Raw genomic sequence first — 25,612 nt, forward strand, 5'->3', positions numbered from 1 at the left:
ATGACAGTGAAAACTCTTTCAGCCCAACATCTTTGAGCCATAAGTCTCACTTTAAAGTATACTAAAATCACTACTCATGTAGACTCATGCAGTGTATTCATGCAAAACAAAAACAGTCATCATGAGAACAATTTTGTGATGTTATAGTAAGGTTTTTGACACAATGATATTTAATAGCTATTCACAATATTTTACAGTTGTAAATGCTGTTCCAGTTCACATTGCATCTCTGAACAAACTCTTAATCCACAAATCTTTTGAGGTCATATATACAGGATAGAGCACAGGAAGTCATTTGTATATTGTGATGTGGATACTTGCGTTTTGTGCTAGTTTGGGAAGTATTGATCAAACAAATCTACCTCTTTGACAATATCTATCTACTGTAATATTTAAGTGAAACACTGCAAAAAATATAATGTGAGGAGGAAAACAAAATGGGTGGGATTACATTAATATTCTTCCTTTACATCAAGTTTATGGAACCCTCTCTTTTCAAAATAAATTACCACTCAGTAGTCAGGTTGAGCACTTTATTTTCATTGCTTCAGATATGAAAAACATCCACAAGAGCAATGCCATCTTGAGATCAGGAAACACAAGGTGTAGTTTTGGTGAATGTATAAATATAAAAGACAATGAACAAACATGTTCAGCAAGTTAGAATACCTGCAGGCACCGGGATTTGAATTATTTTTATTTCCATTTCTTCAACCTGGATGAGTCATAGGCTGAGAAAAGACTGAGAAGAAAAGCCCAGCACTGTGTCAGGAAGACACACAGCTTCAGTACAAAATAAATATCCAGAAAAAGAATGTCAGCTTTGGTTATTGACGACTGTCTGCTTGTGTCTGGACTCCACAGGTTATGGGATCATCAGATGGTCTTCCTGGCAGTCAGGACTCGGACAATAGAGCCAACTCCTCCCACAGCCAGAGCCTGAGGAAACACACAAATTGAAGGCAGGTCAACAGTTTAAACCAAGTTAAATCATTTTTGGAAACCAGTGATTTCTTATGCAAGTTACAACAGAACCAGGTTCTAATTTACAACCATTTGATCTGGAGTTAAAGATAGACTTGGGTGCTGTGTTAGAGGGAGAGTGAGAATAAAAAAAGTCTGAAGGCCCTGATTCTATAGCTGCTTTCGGACTGTAGGAACCTTTGGCAGTTCTAATAACCTTTTAATCCACGGGGCCGTTTTCTCCCGTGTTTGGACATACAGGAACTCGGGGCTTTCTCCCTTAGTTCCTATAACTATTTAGCTCCTTCTCCTCAGCTGGGTCTTTTAATGGTTCTATAGAACGGATCTGACGGAGGTGTGTGGTGGTCGGTAGCTACGCCCCATGTCATGCTATCACGGCTGAAATGTTTCCTCATAGACACAGACACAACCGGCGGGTGTTTAATAAGTTAAACTTACACTTTGTCTCCTTTGTCTGCAGCGCTCTGCTCTCCTTTCTTCCTTCATGAAATGAAAAGTATCTCCTGACTCTCTCTGTGAGCTCTTCCAGCCTCCATGTTAGACGCCCCATGTGATTGTCCATGATTAATATCACCATCATGCAGACCATGAACACGGTGGCCTCCCCGCTCTCCATATTAGCTTCTTTGTGGTGTTTTTTCTTCTCTCCTTACTTTTAACGGTTTTGTTTTGTTTTGTTTTGTTGTTGAATGTGGCGCTAAACGGCTAACGTAACACGTCACTGACGCAGACGGCTGCGCGCGGCGCATCAGTCCCTATCAGGTCCCAACTCATGTGCGAATGCAGACTGAAACAGTTCCGCTGGGGAAGGATAGTTATCAGAACGAAATTCGAGTAGGACAGTTCTGATAACTGCGTTCTTATAACTACTCTGTCCGAAAGCGGCTTATGACATATGTTGATTCAGGTGGCATGATGCTGCTCTCTGTACTGTATATACAGTATATATTAGGTGATTGACACAAACAGCAATTCAACAACAAACTATTTGATACTGGTAGGCAAATATCTAATGAAAAAATTATTTTAAAACTATTCTGAATGTGAAAACAGGATACGGACACCATGACTCTTGATTAATTAAAAAAATTCTCTTTGGGGTTCTGCAAGGGTCAGTTTTTGGGCCATTGCTCTAGCCTTATATACACATGGTACAATCCTGAGGAATCATAACGTATTCAATCATTCATATTCGGGTGTGTTTATTTTCCTCTGATGACCTGACCTCTGTTCACAATATGCTCAACTGTATTAATATTAAATGCTGGATCTTCAAAAACGTTTTAGAGCAGAATGGACACTAAAGTGAAATACTCAAATTTTTTTTATGAGATTAGCCAAGTCTAGCCTAGATTAGCCAAGCCATACCAAGCCTAGATTAGCCAAAACAAGCCAAACATAGATTAGCCTAGACAAGCTAAACCTAAATTAGCTGAGCCAACCCAAACCTAGCCTAGATTAGCCAAACCAAGACAAACATAGATTAGCCAAACCTAGCCTAGATTAGCCAAACCAAGACAAACATAGATTAGCCAAACCTAGCCTAGATTACCCAAGGCAAGTCAAACCTAGATTAGCTCAACCAAGACTAGATTAGCGAAGACAAGACAAACCAAGCTAAACCTATAATAGCAAAGACAAGCCAATCCAAGCCAAATTTAAATTAGCCAAGCAAAGGCTAGATTAACTAAGACAAACCAATGCAAGGCTAGATTAGCCAAGACAATCAAGCCAAGAATAGATTTGCCAAGCAAAGCCTACATTAGCCTAGCCAAACTAAGCCTAGCCTATCCTATAATTTAGCCAAGACAAGGCAAGCCAAGACAAATCCCACAAGGGGAGAAAAGTAAATTATTATTATTTTTTTAATTAACAAAAAAAAAAAAAAAAAAAAAAAAAAAAAAAAAAAAAAAAAAAAAAAAAATCGCTAGTTTTCTAGACTACCGCTCATTTCCATGTCAAGTTAGCGGAGTGGGCGCTGGGGCGCCCTCATTGTCACATCACCTTGCTGCTGAGTCATACAGGTTGTGTGTGTCAGAGCGAGGGGGGGTGTTAGACTGATCCCAGGCCACACAACACAATCTGCTTCCAATCCAAATAAACTGTATTTCATTCCTAAAATGAAGAAAAATCTGGGCAGTCATCTACGTGAATGTGTTTACGTCACATGACTCCGGCTGATTGACGGGTGAACGGACGGCGTTAATGGGAAAAGCAAAGGTAATAATGTGGAGTCATCATGGATCATCATCATGGTGAAAGACCAAAGAAGCCATCAGGTGCCCAGTTAAGAAAGAGAAGAAGAGGAGAAACGGGCAAAAGATAAAGAGATGCAGATTTCTATCAGTGACGTGAGTGACGTAGGCAATAGCCTCTTGCTAATATGTTGCTATTAGCCACGATTGTCTTTGATTTTTAGTTTCGCTGAACTAGAATTAGAATTGAGGCATGATCTCATGCAGATAATTTCACCCAAAGGCAACCTGGTCCGGTTTGTGTTTGCAACACAACAAGTGCAAATTCACACAGAAGTCCTGACTGTGTGAATTAGTTTTATTGTTATAAGCTATATGCTAAATGAAATAACTTAAATAACTTCTAATATACATTGACATGGCATTTTGTAAGTTACATGTGGTATCTTTTTGTACCTTTTTGTATTTAAGATTATATATAATAAAATAATACAAATAATATATGTTGTTGTGTTGATGGGGCGGCAAGGGATGGTTTGCCCAGGGCGTAAATCGAGCCCGGTCTGCTGCTGGGTTAGGTTGAAGAGGTGCTGTAGAAGCCCACATAGCTGTTCCATACAGGTCTTCAGGACCCTGGGGCTGACACCACCTGGACCTGCAGCCTAGTTCTGGTTCAAACTGCTGGAGACACACAGGCTGAAGGGGGAGGCAGAGGAGGTCTCGTTGTGTCCTGTGGAAGGAGGTGTTGGTGAGGCTATGCTAAGATCTTTGACAGAGGTGAAGGGTGTCAGACAGTTGAGTGCAGGTAGGATGTGAGCTCTGTGCTGCTGGAGCTGTGGGAGGAGCATGCTCAGTGTTGATCTGATCTGAACCTATCAGAACACGATTAGCTCACTGACTGTCCAGGCTTCCATCAGCCTTATCCTCTTTCACCTTAAAGCCTCTTTCTTTTTCATTCCGGACCACTCATCTCTATTTTTGGGATGGAGCTTGGTTTCCAGCTTTATGATGTACATCTCCATGTTTTCTTCTTTTGAACAGTCCTTAAAGGATAAGACCGTTTTTTTGACATTGGGCCCTTGATTTCACATTATAACATGATGTTCTACTCACCCCTGCTTGTTGTTGAACATTTGGAGCTGTTCCGAAGATATTCGAGAGGCGTCTGGCTGCTCTCTTGAGATATTCGGCCATGAAACGGTTTCCTATGGGCAAGCTTATACAGGCACAAACTATGCTGTTTATAATTTATTAATTACTGTACATTAGCACTGATAACGTGGAGGTGCGTCGCTTACTTAAAAAAATTCGGGTTACTGTAATTTTGATTTTTTTGTCGTAAAGTGGGTGTTACTGACGTACTCGTCGTGCTACTACCACAGACAGCCCACAGACCTGCTGCCTATTTATTCATCCGGCTAAAATTCAAAATTAGTAACCCGGATTTTTTTAAGTAAGCGACGCACCTCCACGTTATCAGTGCTAGTGTACAGTAATTAATAAATTATAAACAGCATAGTTTGTGCCTGTATAAGCTTGCCCATAGGAAACCGTTTCATGGCCGAATATCTCAAGAGAGCAGCCAGACGCCTCTCGAATATCTTCGGAACAGCTCCAAATGTTCAACAACAAGCAGGGGTGAGTAGAACATCATGTTATAATGTGAAATCAAGGGCCCAATGTCAAAAAAACGGTCTTATCCTTTAATAAATCTGTCTTCCTCTCTGAGGGCTTTCTTTTTGATGTTCACCAGCTTTTTCAGGTCACTTTATATCGGTCAGACTTTCCAATACACACCCCATGTGATGTCATCAATTATGCAATGACAATATGGCAGCAATCATGAGCAAAAACTGACGTTATTATTACCTCAAAATAAATCTCCTTTAAAATGATATTCAAAATCACCACACACCCAGTTCTTTACATAACTTCTTGAAATATAACTGTTTAGTTTCTTCATGAATATCTATATCAATTTATTTTGAAGACATCATTTGTTTAGGGAAAAAAGAATCCCAGAATCAGAAGAACCTCAGCTTTTCAATGCTATGTGGCATGTGCAATCACATACACAGTATGTGGGTACACAGAAACGTTGTGTGGAAAACAGCTGCCAGCTGACCAGTGAGTGGTTGTGTGCTTAACATCACACACAAATGCTTTAGTGTGCATGTCTTTCTCAACAGCAGTGTGGTGACTGTAGATAACACATCATTTATCTTGTGCTTCATTACTTTGCTCACATCATGTCTATTACATAACTGAGCTTATTGGAGTGTTTGTTACTGAATTCACAATAACTCTGACTCAGGCAAATCTGAAAAAAAGCTAATGTCTGAACATTGATACTGTTCAGAAAGCAGCTTTGTTTGTGAGTTTACAAAAGCAACAAGCGTCTGAAGTCCCATTGCTCCACTCACTGATGAAGGGCACATATGGGGCATCCTGAAGTGATCCTGGGTGATGTGTGTGGGAATAAATTTGTCACACGGTGAGGTCAAGTTGGGGTTTTTGTCTTGTCTCCATGTTTTGTCATTTCCTGTTTTATTTTGAAGAGTCAGGCTGTGTTCGAAACCGCCTACTACATACTACATACTACATACTGCATACTCATCGATCAGACAGTATGCAGAGCGTTTACCCACAATGCATTTCGCTCCTGCCCGAGCCAAAATCAGCCGGCCTGAAGCTGATTTCACTTAAGCTCTAAACTCTGTAAACTTTAGCAACATTTGAAACATTTTCAGGTGAGAAAGTAGTTGTTTAGATCCCCAACGTGTTGAAAATCTGACAAAATACCGGCTATTTACAATTTTGTTCCCCCGAATTCGGCGCTACTAAAGCTAGCCGCAGTGAGCAACGCACTTCCAGTTATTTTCACAAAATAAAATACCCGTTGCCTTTTATCATAGGGAAAGCCATTACGATACAATTGGTGCTTTTGTTTTGAAATCAGGAAGTGAACCTACCCTCGTTGTAGCTAGCTTGAAACTGCCGTTTTGACAGGAAATGACGATCGGCGACGTCACGTTACGTTGCATCTTGGGTAGTTTGAGTATGAGTAGTAACCTCATGATGCATACCCAATGTAACCAACCTGCTCATCAGCATTGTATGGCGTTCAGCTATTTACGGTCTAGAGATGATTACTCACTTTACCAGAGGCCTGGGGTAAACAGTAGAAATGTTTACTGATGACTGCTGTGCTTTCTAAGGTTTTGCTCTCGAGCCCCCACTCTGAATTACACCTCAGAGATTCATTTAACACACACTGTTCATATTTTAGCTGATAAATCACACATAAATAAAACAGAGTAAAACATTACGTAAGTTATACTAAACTAATAACCATTTATTTGAGCCCACAGTTGAAAATGATAAGCCCAAACACAATGGCAAGAAATGCAGGACACTGACAAAACCATACACAAACAAGAAAAAGAAAAATACCCGGCCGGGGTTAAGCAAAGTTATTGTGGGTACCCTGATGGCGCGCGATGGAGCTCATACCGTCTATTGACCTGAAGCGCTTACTCACAGACAGCCGACAATGTAATCCACCTCGTATCCACAAACGCAACATCCACCGATGTCACCCGAGTACCGACTCCATGACCATCCAAGGTAACGGTTTTCTGACACGAAGTAGCCTCCTCTGTTGGTCTTAACACCGCGACCCGGTCTTAACAGGCTAGCGGAGTCTCCGTAGTTGGCCGTTCGTTAGATAGCATTATCTAACTGTCAGTGTCAAACGGTAGAAAGTATCCAACTGTCAAACGGTAGAAAGTGAACTAAACTTCTCAAACGAAACATAACTCAAGAACTGAAACCAAACGGACACAGAAAGACAGTGTGTCGAACTGCTCTTTCTCCTAAACGTCTGTAGTTGACATGTTGACTTAAAAATAACTAATTAAACTCTTTTCCAACTCGGTATTGAAAGATGTCTCTCCCGTTCACAATCCCCTCCTACGCTCCTCTTCCCGTTCCCATGACAACCTGGTAACCCTGTCAACCGAACAGCAGGCCGTATAGGAAGCTATAATACTCCGTCAACAAAATAAAAGTTCATATAACAAGTTGTCTGCAATGTTATAAATACAATACATTACATTAGATGCTTATTAAAACTCTTATTTAAAACATATATTGGTGCACCAAAACATATCAACACATACTTGGCTTTAGCCAATATTTCAGGTGTGTTACACCAACATTTAGGAGAATCTAGTATGCATCCGGGAACTTAAAAAAAGTTAAAGTTAGTAGGAGTAGTAGGAGAAGTATGCGGTTTTGAACACAGCCTAACTCTCCTCTGGTTTCAGGTCACTTGCCCCTCCTCATGTGTCACCCGTTGGAGCGTCTTCCCTGATTCCTGATTGTGTGCACCTGTTTCCCGTTGCCCTCATGTGTCTGATAGTCTGCGTCTCCCTTTGTCTTGTGCCTGAGTGTTTCATTTTGTCGTTCACCCGAGCCTGCCACAGTCACAGAAAACCTTGCCTTGCTCGTTCGTTTACCAAGCCTTGATTCCTTGCAAGTGATTTTTTGTTTGTAAATTTTGTAATCTAGTCTAAGTTTTCACAGCCATTTTTGATAGCCTCCTTTAGGAGTGATTTTTTGTTATAGATAACGTTTCAAGATTTGGTAGAGACTCCGGATTTTTAGGAACATTTAGTTGTTTATTTGTTGTTTCTAGTACGAAGTTGTTTTTCCTTCTTAGGGAGTGATTTTTGGTTTATAGTTCTTAGTTAATTGCCCTCCTCGTAGCAGAGTGAGTTTTGGTTTGTTTTTCCTCTTTTGTTTATTAGGTTTTATATCATATATAGAATTACATTTTCATAGCTGATTATTTTCATCACATCGTATTGGTGGTTAGAATTATCTAAATAAACTCTGTCTAATTGGATTATCTGCATCTGAGTCCTCTTTTCAAGCCCAGGTCTGACAAAATTGCAATGCCAAGTGTGAACATACTAACTGAGCCCTGTTCACTTGGGATCAGATGACCCAGGATGCAGGTCAGCACTAAATGTGAAACTTCCTCTCTCTTTCACACATAAACACTTGGAACATCGTCGGCTCCCTCCGTTAATGTGCATACATTTGAATAAAAAACAAGCAATCCTTCCAAAATTGATCCAAGTTGGTCACACCATTACCAGCTAGATTTATTAACATTTATACTTCTTCAGACCCTTTTAGCCACATTTAAAAAATAATTTTGAGCAAAGCGCTGTGGAACAGTCCCACTCCGCAGCAGTTAGCAGTTTGATCCTCTGTCACTGTCACACACTTACCTTCTCATGCCACTGCAGAAGGACAGCACTGCTGTTGTCAGAAGGTTTCTCAAAGCCTCTGTAAATGTATTTCATCAGCAGGTCCACTTCTACTTTGTCCAGAGAGCCTACCGCTTTTTCTATGTCGCTGCTCTTAAAACTGCTCAGGACTTTGACAACCAGCAGCTCTGCCCGTTCCTGCACACATAAGAAACAAGCACAGTGTTGTTAAATGTTTATATAACTGATAGTTTTTCATCTAAACGATGACAGTATTACAATGAATTGGATTCTAATTGGCTTGAATTGGATTGTATTAATTAGATTTTATACTTGAGATTACATTTATTGTAATTTGGCACCATATAAATCAAACTGAATTGACAGACTTTACTCCCTGTGATGTCACTTTAGTGAAATGGAGGTAATAGCTAAAGCATGTTATATTATACGATAGTAAACGTCTTCAGTGTTTCCCACAGATGTGAAGGCAATGTGTGGTGGTGGGCGGGGGGGGGGTGTAAAAAATAAAAATTCTTCAAAATAATTCCTTCGTTAATAATTGGTCACACAAAACTTTATTGTATTAACCCATAAGAACCCAGACCCATTTCTACTTAAATGAAAATTAAAGGGGTTATAACAGACTAAATAGACCACATAAAACCCATTTCAGAATTTTTTTCCAAAATACCACCCCCCACTGTCAGAGATCTGTAATGTGACATATATGTCACATTGGGAGTTAAGAACCTGGATAATTTCTCCATCAAGGAAACTTATGGGGGACTTAAGGATGTGTGACACCTGTGTCATGGTGGGTGACACAGGTGCGGCTTTTCTGCAGATATTCACATCTTCATTGTAAACAAATGAATAACATAGCTAATTACACTGGTGGGACTGTTCAGCTGTTTCAGACTGATACCTCCGGTTCAGGCTGCTCCTCATCCTCAACACGCACGTCTCTTTTTCAATCGCGGTAAATATTTTTCAATACTCATCTGGATTGAAGCAGCAAACATTCAGTGTAAGAGTTTAAAAAAACTACTTTATTTGATTCACAGCTGCTAGTGTTTAGACCTCGACAACCCAACAACTTTTTTTTTTTTTTTAACGGCAAACTTGCGACTAGTTAACTTTATAAAGAAGGCGTAATCGCTTGCTATGGGTCGGGACGGGACGGGACAACATTGTATTCAAAATATAAAATATTTTTATAGGACTTTTTAATGTGTGATTTTATAAAGGTGCACGTGATACCAACCTTTCGTGAATTCTTTCGGTTGAGCTAATCTAACGCAACGCTGAAGCTAGCAAGCTTCCACGCTTCCAGGGAAGCATGGAGGGGAGGGGCTGTGTGTGTGAGTAGGCTATGCGACAGAGACGCGAGGGACAGAGAGACGCGAGGGACAGAGAGACGCGAGGGACAGAGAGACGGAGGGAGAGCAGGGAAAGGAAATGCAACTTAACAAATACGAGTATATTTTAAATAGCGTTAAAAAAAAATAATAATAACGAAACGCAATATGTGGCGGCCGGTGTTTAATCTGTGGCGCACCGCCACGAATTAGTCTATGGCTGTGTTCGAAACCGCCTACTACATACTACATACTTGAAAACGGCATACTCATCGATCAGACAGCATGCAGAGCGTTTACACACAGTGCACTTCACTCCTGCCCGAGCCGACATCAGCCGGCCTGAAAAGCTGATTTCGCTTAAGCTATAAACTCTGTAAATATATAACTTTAGCAACATTTGAAACATTTTCAGGCGAGAAAGTAGTCATTTAGACCCCCAACGTGTTGAAAATCTGACAAAATACCGGCTATTTACAATTTTGTTCCCACGAATTCGCCGCTAGTAAAGCTAGCCGCTGTGAGCAACGCATTTCCGGTTTCGCCGTTTTGACTGCTCTCGTCCCGTTAACTGAATTTTACCGTTCAAATGGCGATGGACGACGTCACGTTACGTTGCATCTTGGGTAGTTTGAGTGTGACAAGTAACCTCATGATGAATACTCAACATTTCGGCGAATCTAGTATGCATCTAGTGTACATCCGGGAACTTAAAAAAGTATGACTAGTAGGAATAGTAGGAAAAGTAGGCGGTTTCGAACACAGCCTCTGTGTGGGAAACACTGGTCTTAAAGGACAAGACCGTTTTTTTGACATTGGGCCCTTGATTTCACATTATAACATGATGTTCTACTCACCCCTGCTTGTTGTTGGTCATTTGGAGCTGTTCCGAAGATATTCGAGAGGCGTCTGGCTGCTCTCTTGAGATATTCGGCCATGAAACGGTTTCCTATGGGCAACGTTATACAGGCACAAACTATGCTGTTTATAATTTATTAATTACTGTACACTAGCACTGATAACGTGGAGGTGCGTCGCTTACTTAAAAAAATCCGGGTTACTGTAATTTTGAATTTTTGTCGTAAAGTCTGTGTGTGTTTGTCTGTGGGCTGTCTGTGGTAGTAGCACGACGATGACGTCAGTAACACCCACTTTACGACAAAAATTCACCAGCTAATGAGAACCATCAGCAGAGACTGTAAGATCAGACATACAAATCAGTATACCACTTGGACTGACAACAAGAAATCCTTTCTCTACATCGTAGATTCTCAAAGTCCAGAGTCCAATCCGGATCTGGACCAACAGTCATGTCAATCTGGACCCAGCTCATACGTTATATTAGGAATGCATTGGTACGATACGTTTACGAAAAATGATTCTTTATATTTTATCATTATTAATACGTTGTTGATCTGAACACGTTTTAGATGTCTATTGTGTTATTGGCCACAGTGTACCCCGATTAAAATGTAACCACGGTAACAGTGACAGTCAGCCAGCCAGCGCACGAACGTTAGAAAGTCAGCACAGAGCTAAAAGACCAGTGAGAAAGCAGCATCCTCTGTCGGTGTCAGTCACACTGAAATAGCGGACAAGAAAGTATGGCAGAATAATAAAAAAAAAGTAGACCTGGAAAAACTGAATTTTCTGATACACGTTTATGTTGCCTCAGTTTAGTTCGATGCCAATGTGTTGAATTTACTGCAAGACCATTGGAGTAGTAAAGGCTGGACATGTAAGACGCAACTATAACTCAAAGGATATAACTGAAAGCACATCATTTTGACAAATAATATCCACAAAATACAGAGGCGAGGGCAACAAAACCTATGAATCTACAAACAAGTTGTGTTGTGAGATTGATGACACAGCAAGAGAAAGCTACAGAGGCTTCTCTCCAAGTGGTCTGGGTGCTATGAAGAAATCTGAAAGGTAATCAAGGACTGTTTAAATAAGGTAGCTGAAGCTCTGTTTGAAGGAAAGGAAAGACAAGTGATTCCTGAGAGATCAGAAATATTCTCCTGTTCAAAGCTGCTGGCCGATGACCATGATGAGCATCAAGGATGCTCAGTGTAAAGAAAAACATCCCAACCTGCTGGCATATCATTGCATAATACACCAGTCAGTGCTGGGTGCCAGTCTTAGAAAAGAATATTCAGATGCCATGGACACTACTGTGAAGCCTGTGAAATAACCAAGAGCCTTCTCTGCCGTTCAGCATCATCTGCTGTGCACATTTCTCACTGAGGTGACTTCTTCTTGGTTTCATTTTTTGATTTATCTTTTCATTGCGTGGTGGTGTTGGTGGGGCGCTAACGTCATGAAATGATTATGCAAGTACACAGAAAAATCCTGTTTCACAGCAAAAGGAATCAATTTCCAAATCTATTCATTTTTCTGGCAAGTAAGACACAGAATAATACTGGCAGCAGGAAACAAGTTGTTGAACCTCATAAACATCTGAAAACTTGTGAGACAACGAATCTTAGCTTTTTGCCCCACTCTTTTTCTTACCAGGTAAATGCTGCCCATAATGACTCACTCTTCCATAATAATGGAGGTGGCCAGTGCTTAATTTGTAAATCACAAGGTGCCGGAACGCAAAGTACATATGACAGCACAGTAGGGTGACCAGATGAGGTTGGCTGAAATTCGGGACGGGGCGTGCGCGCATACACATGCGCGCACGGGTGGGCTGACTTACATGTACAGTAATAAAATGCTTTGTTGTCGGTGTTCTAGTGTAGATTGGGTATAATTGCAATAAAAGACGCACACTCCGGTAATATCATGGCAAGTTCCAGTGTATTGGTATAAGGAAGACACCAGCGTGTTTCTTCCTACTGTTATGGCATTCGTGCAGTGTAGTTTACTACAAGCATGCAGTTTAACATCAGATTCTCCTCCGTGGGAAACGCCAAACTCCTTCCTGCACACTTTACAGAACGCCTTAAATTCATCCGTCAATGCATTTGTAAGCCATGAATATTTGCCCTCCCATTCCTTCCTGTACCTGCATTGTCGCTTTTGTTTTTTTGCTTGGTGGTGTGGCTCTTCGTCTGCCATTTCGCTAGCTATTGTTTGTCGGTGAAAGTGAATTTTCGCGCCGGTCATTGTTCGCGCTTACTGTTGCAATGGAATGGAATTAGAATGTCCTAAAGATAACAAAATAGATACATTGTAGCCGGGGCAGCACGCAGCCACTTAACATTTGGGGCTGCGCAAGCAAGCAGCCTCTAGGTGGCACAGACGGCAGTAGCATTAGTTTGAGATGTGTACTTTACCTGGGGTTAAAAAGTAATTATTTGGCATAAGTTTAATTTTCAGGACAAGTACAGCCAGATTCGGGATTCGGGACAAAAGCTTAGAATTTGGGACTGTCCCAAATTTTTCGGGACATCTGGTCACCCTACAGCACAGGGTTGACAAGACGGGCACAGGTCCCGGAATGCATACAGAAAACGTTGCTGAAAACAACATGCCCACTGACAATGCTGTGGGGCTTACAAGCCTTCATTTCAAATAATATCCATGGTATAAATGTTATGACAATAATTTACAATTATTTTAGGCTATACTACACAGCACAGGCTGGCGGGCAACCTGCCCTGCTGCTGCCGCGGTACCGGCCTCCTGCCCTGGCTTGGCTAGCTAGCTGTCGGTGAAGTTGGCTAGCGGTTGCGGCGTTAGCGCTGCAACTGCCCTTGTCGCCGCTTGTCGTGGCTTTTCTGACTCGTTTCAAAGCGTCATCCCACTCTTCCTTCTTTTCGAAAAACTTCAACTGTCTTTTTGACATGTTTGCATTGAAAAGGTAAATCTTTGTTCCTCTCTGCTGCTTGCTCTCCAGATGCCGCAAATTTCAAAAGTTTTTGTCTGCAAAGTGGGGTTTGATGACCAGTAGTTTTCAGTGCATCAACAACAGATCTCAAAGTCTTTCAAATGACGTCGTTTTATCTTAATAAACAACATTAAATTCATGGGATTTGTTCGGAATATAATTGTTTTATTTTATACATTTTTTTAAACTTTTTTTTAATATTAATATTTTTTCCTATACGAGAGGTTCCGGTACACGGGCAGGCCAAAACCAAGAGGTTTAGCCCTGGTTTTTCCCAAATTAAGCCCTGGAGGTGGCTGAATAAGGGTAGGGTTCTGGAGAGGTTCTGGGCTCTCAAGAGAAAGCTGGAGATGTTTTTGTTCCAACTAAAGAATCCCAAAGCCAGGCAGTACTTGAATTTTCTGAGAAATGATGACATCTAAATGAGCTCAATCTGAAACTCCAGGGCCAAGGCAATGCTGTGTGTGATCTGATGGCAGCTGCATGCTCCTTTGAAATGTAGCTAGTGATCTTCAAGAGTGACATCAGAGGGGGCCACCACCACCTCCCAACACTTCTGGAGCAGACAAATGAAAATCACCAACATAATCATATTTACTTTCAAGAGAGGCTGAATGAAAACTGCAAGCATCGCTTTGATTACTTTCATGTAGGCAGTCATTCGGATTAGCCTGTTACTGCACGATGTGCCGTCAGCGGTACACTTGGGATTGGAATTGGGCGGTATGCACTTTAGTTCAATCCTGAAACGCCATCCCTTAACAAGTATATTCCATGCCATACACCGTTAGAAAGCTGAGATTAACCCGATTCATTCAAGACCATTCCCGAATCAAATGGTTGCTCACAGCCATAACAGTAACAGACGTTAGCTCAGCTAGCCTCTAAGCTAACGTGTTTCAGTGTGACATCTCAACCTACCTTTCAAGCCTTGCTGTTATCCACCAAAACCTTTTCGTGACTCGCGGACACCTTGCAAAGCTTGCCAAGTATCCATGGTTATGAAATATGAAGTCCCTTTTCTTATAAACTTAATCCTCTCCTCACAATGTTGATGTATTGTCCAACCGCAAAACATACTGTGGGCGACTAAAGACGCAGATAGTAACATATCTAGCAGGCTCCGAGTCACATGCCAGTCCATTGCTTACAAATTTCTCAATGTGGAGGTGTGTCAGGTACTGTAGCTTCGATTGACACCAGACACAAGCCAATCGGAGCATGGTTAGTGGGCAGTACACGTCTTGAAAGCCAATGAGGACACGCGTCTTCACCACCCACAATAGTACTTTGAATAACAGTAGTTCCAGCCAATGGCAATTTCCATGGAAATCAAGTTGATAACCTTTTAGCCAATGGTCTAACGTTTCCAACGGTGTATGGGACTATACTATCAAGCTTGTATGTGCCAAAACAAATCCATACGTTATCGATCATTGGGGAAATGCCCCGTGTGGTGCGTAACGTGCATAATGTAAATGCGTACAGATTGTTGCATTGAATCATAACACACAAAGAGATTTGCGATTTTGATATTGGTTTGATATTGTAATTGATACTGTTATAGATAGATAGATAGATATTATATTATATTATTGTTTGATTCTGGTTATACAGCTTTGGTAACCAAGTGTCCTTTTGGAGACTCCAAAAAGGAACTAAGGAAAACGCATAGACATACCTGTTGAAAAATACCTCTGAACAATTCATTTTTTGGTCTTTTGACTCCAAATTTGGACTGCATGAAGTCAAGACATGTGGCTCTGACCTAGCTGTGTCTATAGAGGCCTAGAGGTCCCTGAATGGCTTTACCCAATTTAATGTATAGGCAAACATATGGACGGGGAAACAACCCCATCATTCTAAAGGCGGTAGCATGGTTGCCGCGTCTGTCACGGCGGTGTCGCACCGTGACGTCAAAATGACGTTTCAGGCCTGGCGCTTCCCTTGAAAAGACGGCGCAGCGCGCTGTCGTGCACCAGTCGATTTTTGTAACTTGGCGGCGCCGAGCACAACGAACCTGATGGACCGATGTGAGACCAGGCTCAGTGAGGAGGTGCGTTTGTACAGGCAGCTGTACGAAACTGCAGTGAAACAGCACAGGGACCAAGTAAACTCCCCAAACTGGTGCACAGAGATTGGCAGAACTTTGGGGAAAGAGGGAGAGTTCTGTAAGAATGTGTGGAAGAAGCTACGGGACAGATACGTGAAGGCAAAGAAGAGGGCAGAGACTCTGTTGATGCCGGGGGCTTCAAACCTTCACCTCTTTTAACTGAATTAAAAAATTAAAATGATCCGAAAACTGCAGCAGTATCATTAATTACAGTATTCCTGCTCTTGACAGCGGCATTGTTTTCTTCTCCACTTTCGTGGTTGTAGAGTAGAGGTAACCTTCACGTAGCAGCGCCACCTCTGTGACGGAGAAAATTGCAACTACTGGCGCGCAACGACTTGCGCCACTATATAGGGTCCTATGGCGGGCACGAACTCGTGACGTCATCAACACCGCTCGCGCGAGCAGACGCGGCAACCATGCTAGAGCCTTAACCCCTCCCACTCTGGGTCAGTAAGACACAGCATCACACAGACACTTTTATAATATTCCTGAGAATTCCTGTTACCTTTCCAATGATACCAGACACATCTCTGAGTCTCAAAAGATGTGGGATCTGTGCTGTTTACAACTTGGGCATGTCGTTTTGGCAAAAAACGTGAAAATGGGGGGCGCGCAGGAACGAGTTAGATCGGTGTGGCCGAATGGTATCAACAAGAGGCAAGATGATCATAACGGAGGGGTTGAAACTACCACAGGCTAGCATAACAGGTGTTCAGGACAGCTACAAATATCTTGGGATACCACAGGCAAATGGCATCCATAAAGGGATTGCAAGGAAGTTAGTTATATCCAAGTACCTACAGTAATTAAGGCAGGTCTCAAAGGGTCCGCTGAATGGGAAGAATGAAGTCAGAGCCATCAACGCCAGTCATCAGATACCCCACGGGTATGATAACCTAGACAGAGGAAGAAAAAGAAGCCACTGGTATGAAGACAAGAAAGCTCCTCAAAATGCATGAAGAGTTTCACCCCAAGTCCAACACCCTGAGACTGCACACTACGCAGAAGAACGGAGGCCGGGGGCCAGTGAATGTCAGAGCCACTATCCAGGATGAAACAGCAAAGATCCAGGAGTGCATTAGGAAGATGGCCCACCCAGTGATGCTAAGTAAAGACCTCAGGCAGCTGAAACCCAATGAGGTAGAGGAAGAGGGCGAACCAAGGATACACCTCTGCATGGCATGTACCACCACCAGACTGAAGAAGTGGCTGAAATCAAGAGATCCTATTATTGGCTAGAAAAGGCTGGTCTGATGCACTACTCATCACAACAGGCGGTGAGCACAAGAGCAATAGAGCTTGGAATCTACCACACCAAACATGACCTCAGGCTGTACAAAGACGCCTCCTCGACAGTCCGGCACATAGTAGCAGGATAGAAAATGAAGGGAGGTTTAGTGTACTTACAACACAATGACCAAGGGATGGGGATAGTGCACAGGAACATCTGTACAGTGTATGGGTTAAAAGTGGGAGAAACCTCCAAAGGTGATGAGGAGTGACAGTTTACTTGCTGATACCGTTTTTTTAATCTTTTTTTATTTCCTTGAATTTTGTAGGAACACAGACCAAATTAGGTCAGAAAATCCAGATGCAGTTTGTGATACATACATGAAACTGCAGACAAAAAGAAAGAAGAAAAGTCTAACATCACTCTAACGATGCCATTTTCAGCAGTACGTATCAAAGTCTCATAGTTTAAGGGATTCAGTTTTTTACAGATTTCACTTTTTGACCTACATCATCACTCCCTGAAGCACGTGCTAGGACTGCCCTAATTCAGAGTTCAGATAATATAACAAGAAGCTTATTAGGTTTTCCCAGCTAATCTCATATTCTTCTAATTGAGAGTAAGTTGAACTTGAAAGGGTTTCCAAAGACTGAAACCTGTGACGGAAACTTCCTTTTTCCAGTCATGTCTTATGTAGCAAGTTGAGTCCTTAAGGTTGGGTTGTGTTATAAAGCATTTAATGTTTTCTTTCATTTTTTTTCTATTATTATATGCATTCATTCATTTATCAATTCATTAAGCCTAAACAGAACAGGGGTCCGTTTCACAAAGCAGGTTCAACCAACTCTGAGTCTATTCCTGATCTCTGAGTTGATCTACTCTTAGACAGAAAACTCTGAGTTTTCGGTTCCAGAAACGCTGATTTGAGTGAGGTTAATCAACTCTGAGTAGGTTCACCTTGAGTTTTGCGTGTGCACCACAACTTTAAAAAGCCAGCATCAATGGAGCCCCGATTCGACGAATCACCATGGCAACGGAGAAGAGGAGGGGCTATGTTTTTCACCAACCTGGAATTGGAAATCTTAATGCGCTCATACGGCGAGTTTCAATACGTTTTTAGAAATAAGTGCAACACCGCTGCAGCAGCAAAAGTGTAATTTTAAATGTAGTCCTTTGCAATCCCAATAATATTACAGGGAAACTGCTTGAATGGTAGCCCATTCATTTTTTTCATTTAGGTGCAATCCCGCAGGGGAGAAGCGCAGTTGGCAGCAATTTAAGATGTAAAATAAAAACATTGTTCAAACAGGTGAGACCTCGGCATGGAGGCTCATTTTGATCATGTTTTACACTGTAAAGTAAATATTAAGTGGCTATTTGACTGTGCAGTTATTTTATTCCCAACATAATGCTGTTTTCACACACATAAACTATGTCTTCTCATCTATACCATCCATCCATCCATTATCTATACCGCTGAATCCGTCAGTCGGGTCGCAGGGGGGCTGGAGCCTGGACAGGCCGCCAGTCCATCACAGGGCCACATAAAGACAAACAAGACAAACAACCGTACACTCACACTCACTCCTAAGGACAATTTAGAGTCATCATCTATATCATGTTCTGTTAAATAATTAAGCCTGTTTAAACTAACACAGACTTCTACTGAGCCAACAGAAAGAAGGCAGATGCCTGTAAAACGGGTGGTGGCCCAACCCCAAGAGACAAGTGTCTTTATAAAATATAATAGGCCTATATATGTATTTTTTAAGCCTATTCATACAAATATTTATTTGTCTTTTTTTCTTTTGTCCCAACACATTCTGATGGTGCCGCTCAAAGAGATAATTGTCTGTAAATGCAAAAATCTGATGGTCTGATAACCATCTCCGACGAATATTTATTTCTCTGCGCAATAATGCTGCACCTTGCACGGGATCGTTGTCAAAAGGACATGTTGGTGAAAAAAGTTGTCTCCTACTGTGCCTAATGGACTTCTAGAAGTAGAAGAACTCGCTCTGCTGACTGAATGAATGAGGAAATCAAATATCGTGTGTGGCTGAAAGAGGGCGGAGAGAAACTCGAGGTTTCTTGAATAAAACCTGGTCCCGACCAGGTTAGGTTCAGAGTCTGTTACTACGGTAACTGACCGAGAGGTTAAGTTACCTCTCTTTGTGAAACAGGCTAGAGTTACCCCTCTTTCTCTGGGTTGAGTTACCTCCCTTTGTGAAACGGAAAACTCAGAGTTTCCCTCATTTCCGGGTTAATCACCTCAGAGTTTTCACTAAACCTGCTTCGTGAAACGTACCTCTGGTGTAATCTTTGCCGAACAATATCATTTAACTTTTCATTTGTGATTACTCAGCCAAAGTGGTTAATGACGCTGGAAGTGTGCATCATATCCTGCCCAGCTCAGAAGTCCGATGTCTCCATTGAGCTGAGATTTCCTAATCTACTTCAGTGGTAATAGAGAAGTGTACTGGTAAAATACGTTTTGAATGTTTTGTGGTTTGCCTCTGACATATTACTTTATTTGTTACAGGTTCCTTCATTTTATTAGTTGTATTCCATATGTCTCGTATTCGATATCTGTACTGAAATTGTTTTGAAGCCTTGGATTCTGCCTTTGTTTAATGAAACAGAGCTTTTATACTGACTAAGAATTGCTTTAAGTGTGTGTAGACTAAAAAAGGACTATATAAACAGTCAACTTACAATAAAACATTAAAAAAATCTCTCACCAAGAATTCTGTCAATCTCCTTCTATCAAGATGGCGCCGCGGATGGCAGCCACGGTCGTTTGGTGCGCGTTGTTTTGTGTTAATTTGTCTGTTAATAGTGTGTTCTGTTATAATACCGGGGGCTCTTACACCAGAGAAGAGCTCATGAACCTCAGGGACTCAACCCCTGATGATTTACTCCCCACTTTTATCGCCTCATCTGTGGATTTATTGGACATTCTGGCCTCAGCTGCCCTCACCTGTGTTCATGCAGTGAAACGCCGGAGGAGAGGAAAAAGGGCCGGTGCGCTCGTGCGCCTCCGCCGACGCGGACTTCGCACACCGTTACCTGGAATATTTCTCTCCAACGTGCGTTCACTGGGAAACAAAGTAGACGAACTTCAGCTGCTGTTGGCAAGGAACAGAGACTTTTATTCATCTTCCGTTCTGTGCTTCACGGAGACGTGGCTGTGTGAAACGATCCCGGACTCGGCCCTGCAGCTGGCAGGCTTCCAACTCCTGAGAGCGGATCGCAACACAGAACTCAGCGGCAAGAAAAAAGGTGGAGGTCTCTGTTTCTATATTAACAGTAGCTGGTGTAACGACGTGACAGTAATTCAACAGCACTGTTCTCCTGTTCTGGAAACTTTTTCCATAAACTGCAAACCCTTCTACTCCCCCCGTGAGTTCGTTTCATTCATACTGGTCGGTGTTTACATTCCACCGGAGGTTAACGTGCAGGAGGCACAGCGCACACTCGCCGACCAGATACTGTGTGTGGAGCGGACAAACCCGGACTCCTTAGTTATTGTTCTCGGTGACTTTAACAAAGGAAATCTCACCCACGAACTCCCCAAATACAAACAGTTTATTAAATGCCCGACCAGAGAGGAGAACATTCTGGATCACTGTTACACCACAGTAAGCAGTGCTTATCACGCCGTCCCCAGAGCTGCACTGGGTCACTCTGACCACGCCATGGTCCACCTGATTCCTGCATACAGGCAGAAGTTAAAGCTCTCTAAACCTGTTGTGAGGACATCCAAGAAGTGGACCAGTGAAGCTGTGGGAGATCTTCAGGTGTGTCTGGACTGCACCGACTGGGACATTTTCAGGGCTACTTCCAACAGTCTGGACGAGTTTACTGAGGCTGTCACGTCCTACATCAGTTTCTGTGAGGACATTTGTGTACCATCACGCACCACGGTGAGGTACAACAGCGACAAGCCTTGGTTCACAGCGAAGCTCAGACAGCTACGGTTGGTGAAGGAGGAGGCGTTCAGGAGTGGAGACAGAGGCAGATTTAAAGAGGCCAAGTACAGGTTTAGCAAGCGGGTGAGAGAAGCTAAACGTCTGTACTCTGAGAAAATCCAAAAACAGTTCTCAGCCAACGACTCTGCCTCTGTCTGGAGAGGACTCAGGCATCTGACCAACTACAAGCCGAAAACCCCCCACTCCCTGGACAATCTTGACCTTGCCAACAGCCTGAATGAGTTTTACTGTCGTTTCGAGAGACAATGGGACAGCCCTGACACCATCCCCCGTGACACCATATCCCAACCTCAGCCCACCAGCCCCTCCCCCCCCACCACAGCAACGACTCTCTCCATCCTAGAGAGAGATGTCAACAAGCTCTTTAAGAGGCAGAACCCCCGCAAAGCAGCTGGGCCAGACTCTGTCTCTCCCTCCACCCTGAAGCACTGCGCTGATCAGCTGTCCCCGATGTTCACAGGCATCTTCAACACCTCACTGGAGACATGCCACGTACCAGCCTGCCTCAAGACCTCCACCATTATCCCAGTCCCAAAAAAGCCAAGGATCACAGGACTTAATGACTACAGTACAGACCCGTCGCCCTGACCTCTGTGGTGATGAAGTCATTTGAGCGCCTTGTGCTTTCACACCTGAAAGCCATCACGGACCCTCTCCTGGACCCCCTGCAGTTCGCCTACAGAGCCAACAGGTCTGTAGACGACGCAGTCAACACGGCCCTCCACTTCATCCTCCAGCACCTGGACTCCTCAGGAACCTACGCCAGGATCCTGTTTGTGGATTTCAGCTCTGCTTTCAACACAATCATCCCGGCTCTGCTACAGGACAAGCTCTCCCAGCTGAACGTGCCTGACTCCACCTGCAGGTGGATCACAGACTTCCTGTCTGACAGGAGGCAGCACGTGAGGCTGGGAAAACAGGTCTCAGACTCCCGGACCATCAGCACTGGTTCCCCTCAAGGCTGTGTTCTTTCCCCTCTGCTCTTCTCCCTGTACACCAACAGCTGCTCCTCCAGTCACCAGTCTGTCAAACTCCTGAAGTCCGCGGACGACACCACCCTCATTGGACTCATCTCTGGTGGGGATGAGTCCGCCTACAGGTGGGAGATTGACCATCTGGTGACCTGGTGTGGGCTGAACAATCTGGAGCTCAACGCTGTTAAAACAGTGGAGATGGTGGTGGATTACAGGAAGAGCCCAGCCCCACTCACCCCCATCACCCTGACAGACTCCCCAGTCCACTCTGCGGAGAGGGTGATCGGCTGCAATCTGCCATCTCTGCAGGACCTGTACGCCTCCAGGACGCTGAGGCGTGCAGGCAAGATTGTGGCCGACCCCTCCCACCCTGGACACAAACTTTTTGAGGCACTCCCCTCTGGCAGGAGGCTGCGGTCCATCAGGACCAAAACCTCCCGCCACAAGAACAGCTTCTTCCCCTCTGCAGTTGGCCTCACCAACAAGGCCCGCTGTACCCCCCCACTGACATGACCCCTTATCCCCACTGACACTTTATATATTGACGTTATATTAACGTTCTGTCTTGTCTTTCTGTCAGTACAGAGTGCGTTACATTAACGCACTCTTCTTAAAAATACTTTGCACATATTTAAAAAAAAAAATAAAAAATTCTTTTACATTTATTATTACTTTATTCTATTATTATTATATATTTTTTTTTGTCTTGTTCTTATGGCACCAAATAGACCAGGCCAAATTCCTTGTGATGTACAATTACTTGGCAATAAAACCTTTTCTGATTCTGATTCTGATTCTGATTCTTTACTTTCCTCTTTGATCAAGAATACAGGGAGCTTTATTATTGCTATGAACTTGTTCCAGGTTGTTAAATTGCTCTTGGAGGCACAACAGCTTTATTCTTGCTGACACTTGACAATGATGCAGGGCAACAATACACATGAATAAGTTCATAATATCACCAATCACAGAGAACAGCATGCAGATGCTTATACCTTGGTAGTCTGGTTCTTGGTGTTGATTGGAGGGTTCATCAACACAGCATGGAGAGCCCCATTCATATTCCCTTTGCAAAATATTAGTCAAGGACCACACACTGACAGACACATGAGCATCCCCTCTTAACTAAATACACACGGCCAATTTGACAGAAAGAGGGAGTCAAAATTTTTACTTTTTCTTAAATTAGAAGGCAAACCGAGGGCTATCATAAAGCTACTTAGTGGCAGGAGACTAGCTAGCCATTTACCCAACTAACTCTCAATAATTGATTATATTTTCTGCTTATTAATCATTGAGGCTTGTAAACAAGATAATCAGATACACCTGCAGTACAAACAGCCCTATCAGTCCATTTACCACAGACATTTATTTAGTTTCATTTAAAAGGACTTCAGACAAAATGCTGTTATAGAGACAACAGACAATGCAGACATGGTAATGTCAAAGGTCAAACTGCAACCTAAGGAACACCATCCCCTTCCACCCATTTCAGAACCAGTGTTTGGTTTACTACTTCTGGACTTCTGTAACACACATTATATAGGGATTATAAACGGTTTTATTATTTTTTTCATTTCTTTGTTTTTGGACCTAAAAAAAAAAAAGAACATATGTATTCTTCAAGAAGAAAATTTATGGAGTGCACTGATGAAATTCTTTAAAAGTGATTTACATGGACAAAAATAATCTAAAGGCTGCATAAAAACATCCAAATCGTTCAGTAACCTTTCGTCTTGAAATGAGCCCTTTTAAAGGTGTAAAAGTTGGGAAATGTGAAATGACAAATATTTAGTTATGGGAGCCATAAAAGAACAATAGGATACATAAAATCTATCTTCATCAAACTAAATGACAATAAGAAATGTTTTTGCAAAATGTCATTTTTAAACGATTGCAAAGCTAAAAGTACTAAACGAAAAGCTGAAGTAGAGATGCTTTATGGCCAACATGTCGACTTCTTAGTGATATTGATGTGAAATGTTTCAGAATGAGGAAGAGAAAATAAAACGTGTTAGTCCGAATGGACAGGGAAACATCAGTTATGTTCCACGGCCGGTAACTTATCTGTGATCCCAGCACACAGAACTTTAAAATGGGCTCTGGAATAATGAAAGAAGCTCAGAACTTTGAGGGCACCGTATGGAAGTTTTTCTGTTCCATCAGAGTTTGAATACGAATTTCTTATATTGAATTTTTACAGCATCCACATCAGACTTTGAATTTGAAAAACCAACAGTGGAAAAAAAAATTCAGTGGAAAAAGAACCAGACTTAACATCTGGGTAAACAGGGAGAAGCAATCGATCCCCGTCTCAATTCATCCTACGGCAGCCAATCGGGTTACGCTCCATTGGACAGATCAGCCATGTCCACCAACGCGGGTGATGGTGCTTCGGTGAGTGAGTTTACTTTATTTGCCATTTGTATTAGTAAAATTGAGTAATAGATATATCTATTGAGCTGATCTGATGAGTTGAGACAGGGATCGATTGCTTCTCCCTGTTTACCCGGATGTTGAGTCTGGTTCTTTTTCCACTGAATTTTTTGAAGTTGAATTTTTTTCCACTGAATTCTTTTTTTCCACTGTTGGTTTTTCAAATTCAAAGTCTGATTTTGATGCTGTAAAAATTCAATATTTGAAATTCGTATTCAAACTGTGAGGGCACAGAAAAACATCCATAGCACCGCGCCCTGCTGCCACAGACACCCGGAAGCGGCACTTTTTGACAGCTCCTTCATGTGAATGAACAGCTAACTGAACACGCTGTATCATTAAATCTTAATTATGTCGAACTTCAAATTACTACGAGATTGAGTACTTTGAACTGATAAAAAAAATGAACGTATGTTCGACAGGTGTAGACCTGAGCTAACAACAAGATACCGAACTAGTTCCCAAACGTAAATCAGCCTGTTAGCGTTGCTGCGGGTAGAACATGTTCAAACATGTTCAGAGTTAAAGGATATTGTCTGAGAAGAGTGTCCACTTCTGCTTCGTCTGGGCCACCCTGGTTCTCTCCCCCATCTTCCTCATCCACAAACTTGTTCTCGTCGTATTCATCCACATCTACTTTCCTAAAGCGGTCGGACACTGTGTTTTTAGACATTCTACCCGCGAAAGGAAAGCCAATGTTAAAGAAAAAAATGCTGTCTTCAGAACAGCAGAGCAGCACCAGCAGATGCTGTGTCCACAGCCCTACTTCCTCCTTTCTTCCCACCCCGCCCCCCTCTTCCTCTCTCATGCGTTTAACGCGGCACACAGACAACAGCGCCCCGGCCCCCCTCCTCCTCCTTCATCTTCTCCTCCTCATCCTCTTCTTCTTTAGTCGAATGGAATCCAGTGGCTGGTGCATTGTCTCTTCCTTCTCACAGCAGTTAGAATTTCATTCAATAAATAGATAAATAAATAACACAATTTCCAATCCTCATATTCTCACTTATCCTTCGAATTGTATTTCAAAAAAATTCCTTAACCCCTTCAGACCCTTCATGACATATTTCTGTCTCTAAACCAATGTAATTTAATGATGCCAGCAGTGCATGTTACTGACTGGATCCTGATTATCCAATCACAATCATTTCATGGCATTGAGCTCTGAGAGAGTGACAGACATCAGACAAGACAAGCATGGCTGAG

General features: G+C 42.4%; 1 protein-coding gene across 2 annotated transcripts; it reads right to left on the reverse strand.

Moving 5' to 3' along the window:
* Window positions 1-519: 519 nt before the first annotated feature.
* On the reverse strand, window positions 520-25,193 carry LOC142399473 (actin-related protein 2/3 complex subunit 5-A-like). Of its 2 annotated transcripts, none has more exons than XM_075484178.1 (4): window positions 24,942-25,193; window positions 22,969-23,040; window positions 8,480-8,656; window positions 520-939 (listed from the first exon to the last, which is right to left on the reverse strand). In XM_075484178.1, exons 1-4 carry the CDS (start codon window positions 25,080-25,082, stop codon window positions 877-879), a joined length of 453 nt encoding a protein of 150 aa, XP_075340293.1. In that variant the 5' UTR covers window positions 25,083-25,193; the 3' UTR covers window positions 520-876. The 2 variants fall into 2 exon arrangements, with proteins under 2 accessions (XP_075340293.1, XP_075340294.1); XM_075484179.1 differs by lacking the exon at window positions 520-939 and adding an exon at window positions 2,917-3,909.
* Window positions 25,194-25,612: the final 419 nt, after the last annotated feature.

The sequence above is a fragment of the Odontesthes bonariensis genome, chromosome 14 (genome assembly GCF_027942865.1).
Source record: "Odontesthes bonariensis isolate fOdoBon6 chromosome 14, fOdoBon6.hap1, whole genome shotgun sequence".
NCBI lineage: Eukaryota > Metazoa > Chordata > Actinopteri > Atheriniformes > Atherinopsidae > Odontesthes > Odontesthes bonariensis.

Excerpts from the sequence above, each read along its gene's own strand:
- LOC142399473 (XM_075484178.1), bottom strand. The coding sequence starts at position 25,082 with ATGTCTAAAAACACAGTGTCCGACCGCTTTAGGAAAGTAGATGTGGAT. Across the intron at positions 23,041-24,941 it reads TGGACACTCTTCTCAGACAA|GGGAATATGAATGGGGCTCT; the intron begins TATCCTTTAACT and ends ATATTTTGCAAA. Across the intron at positions 940-8,479 it reads TTCTGCAGTGGCATGAGAAG|GCTCTGGCTGTGGGAGGAGT; the intron begins GTAAGTGTGTGA and ends GTGTTTCCTCAG.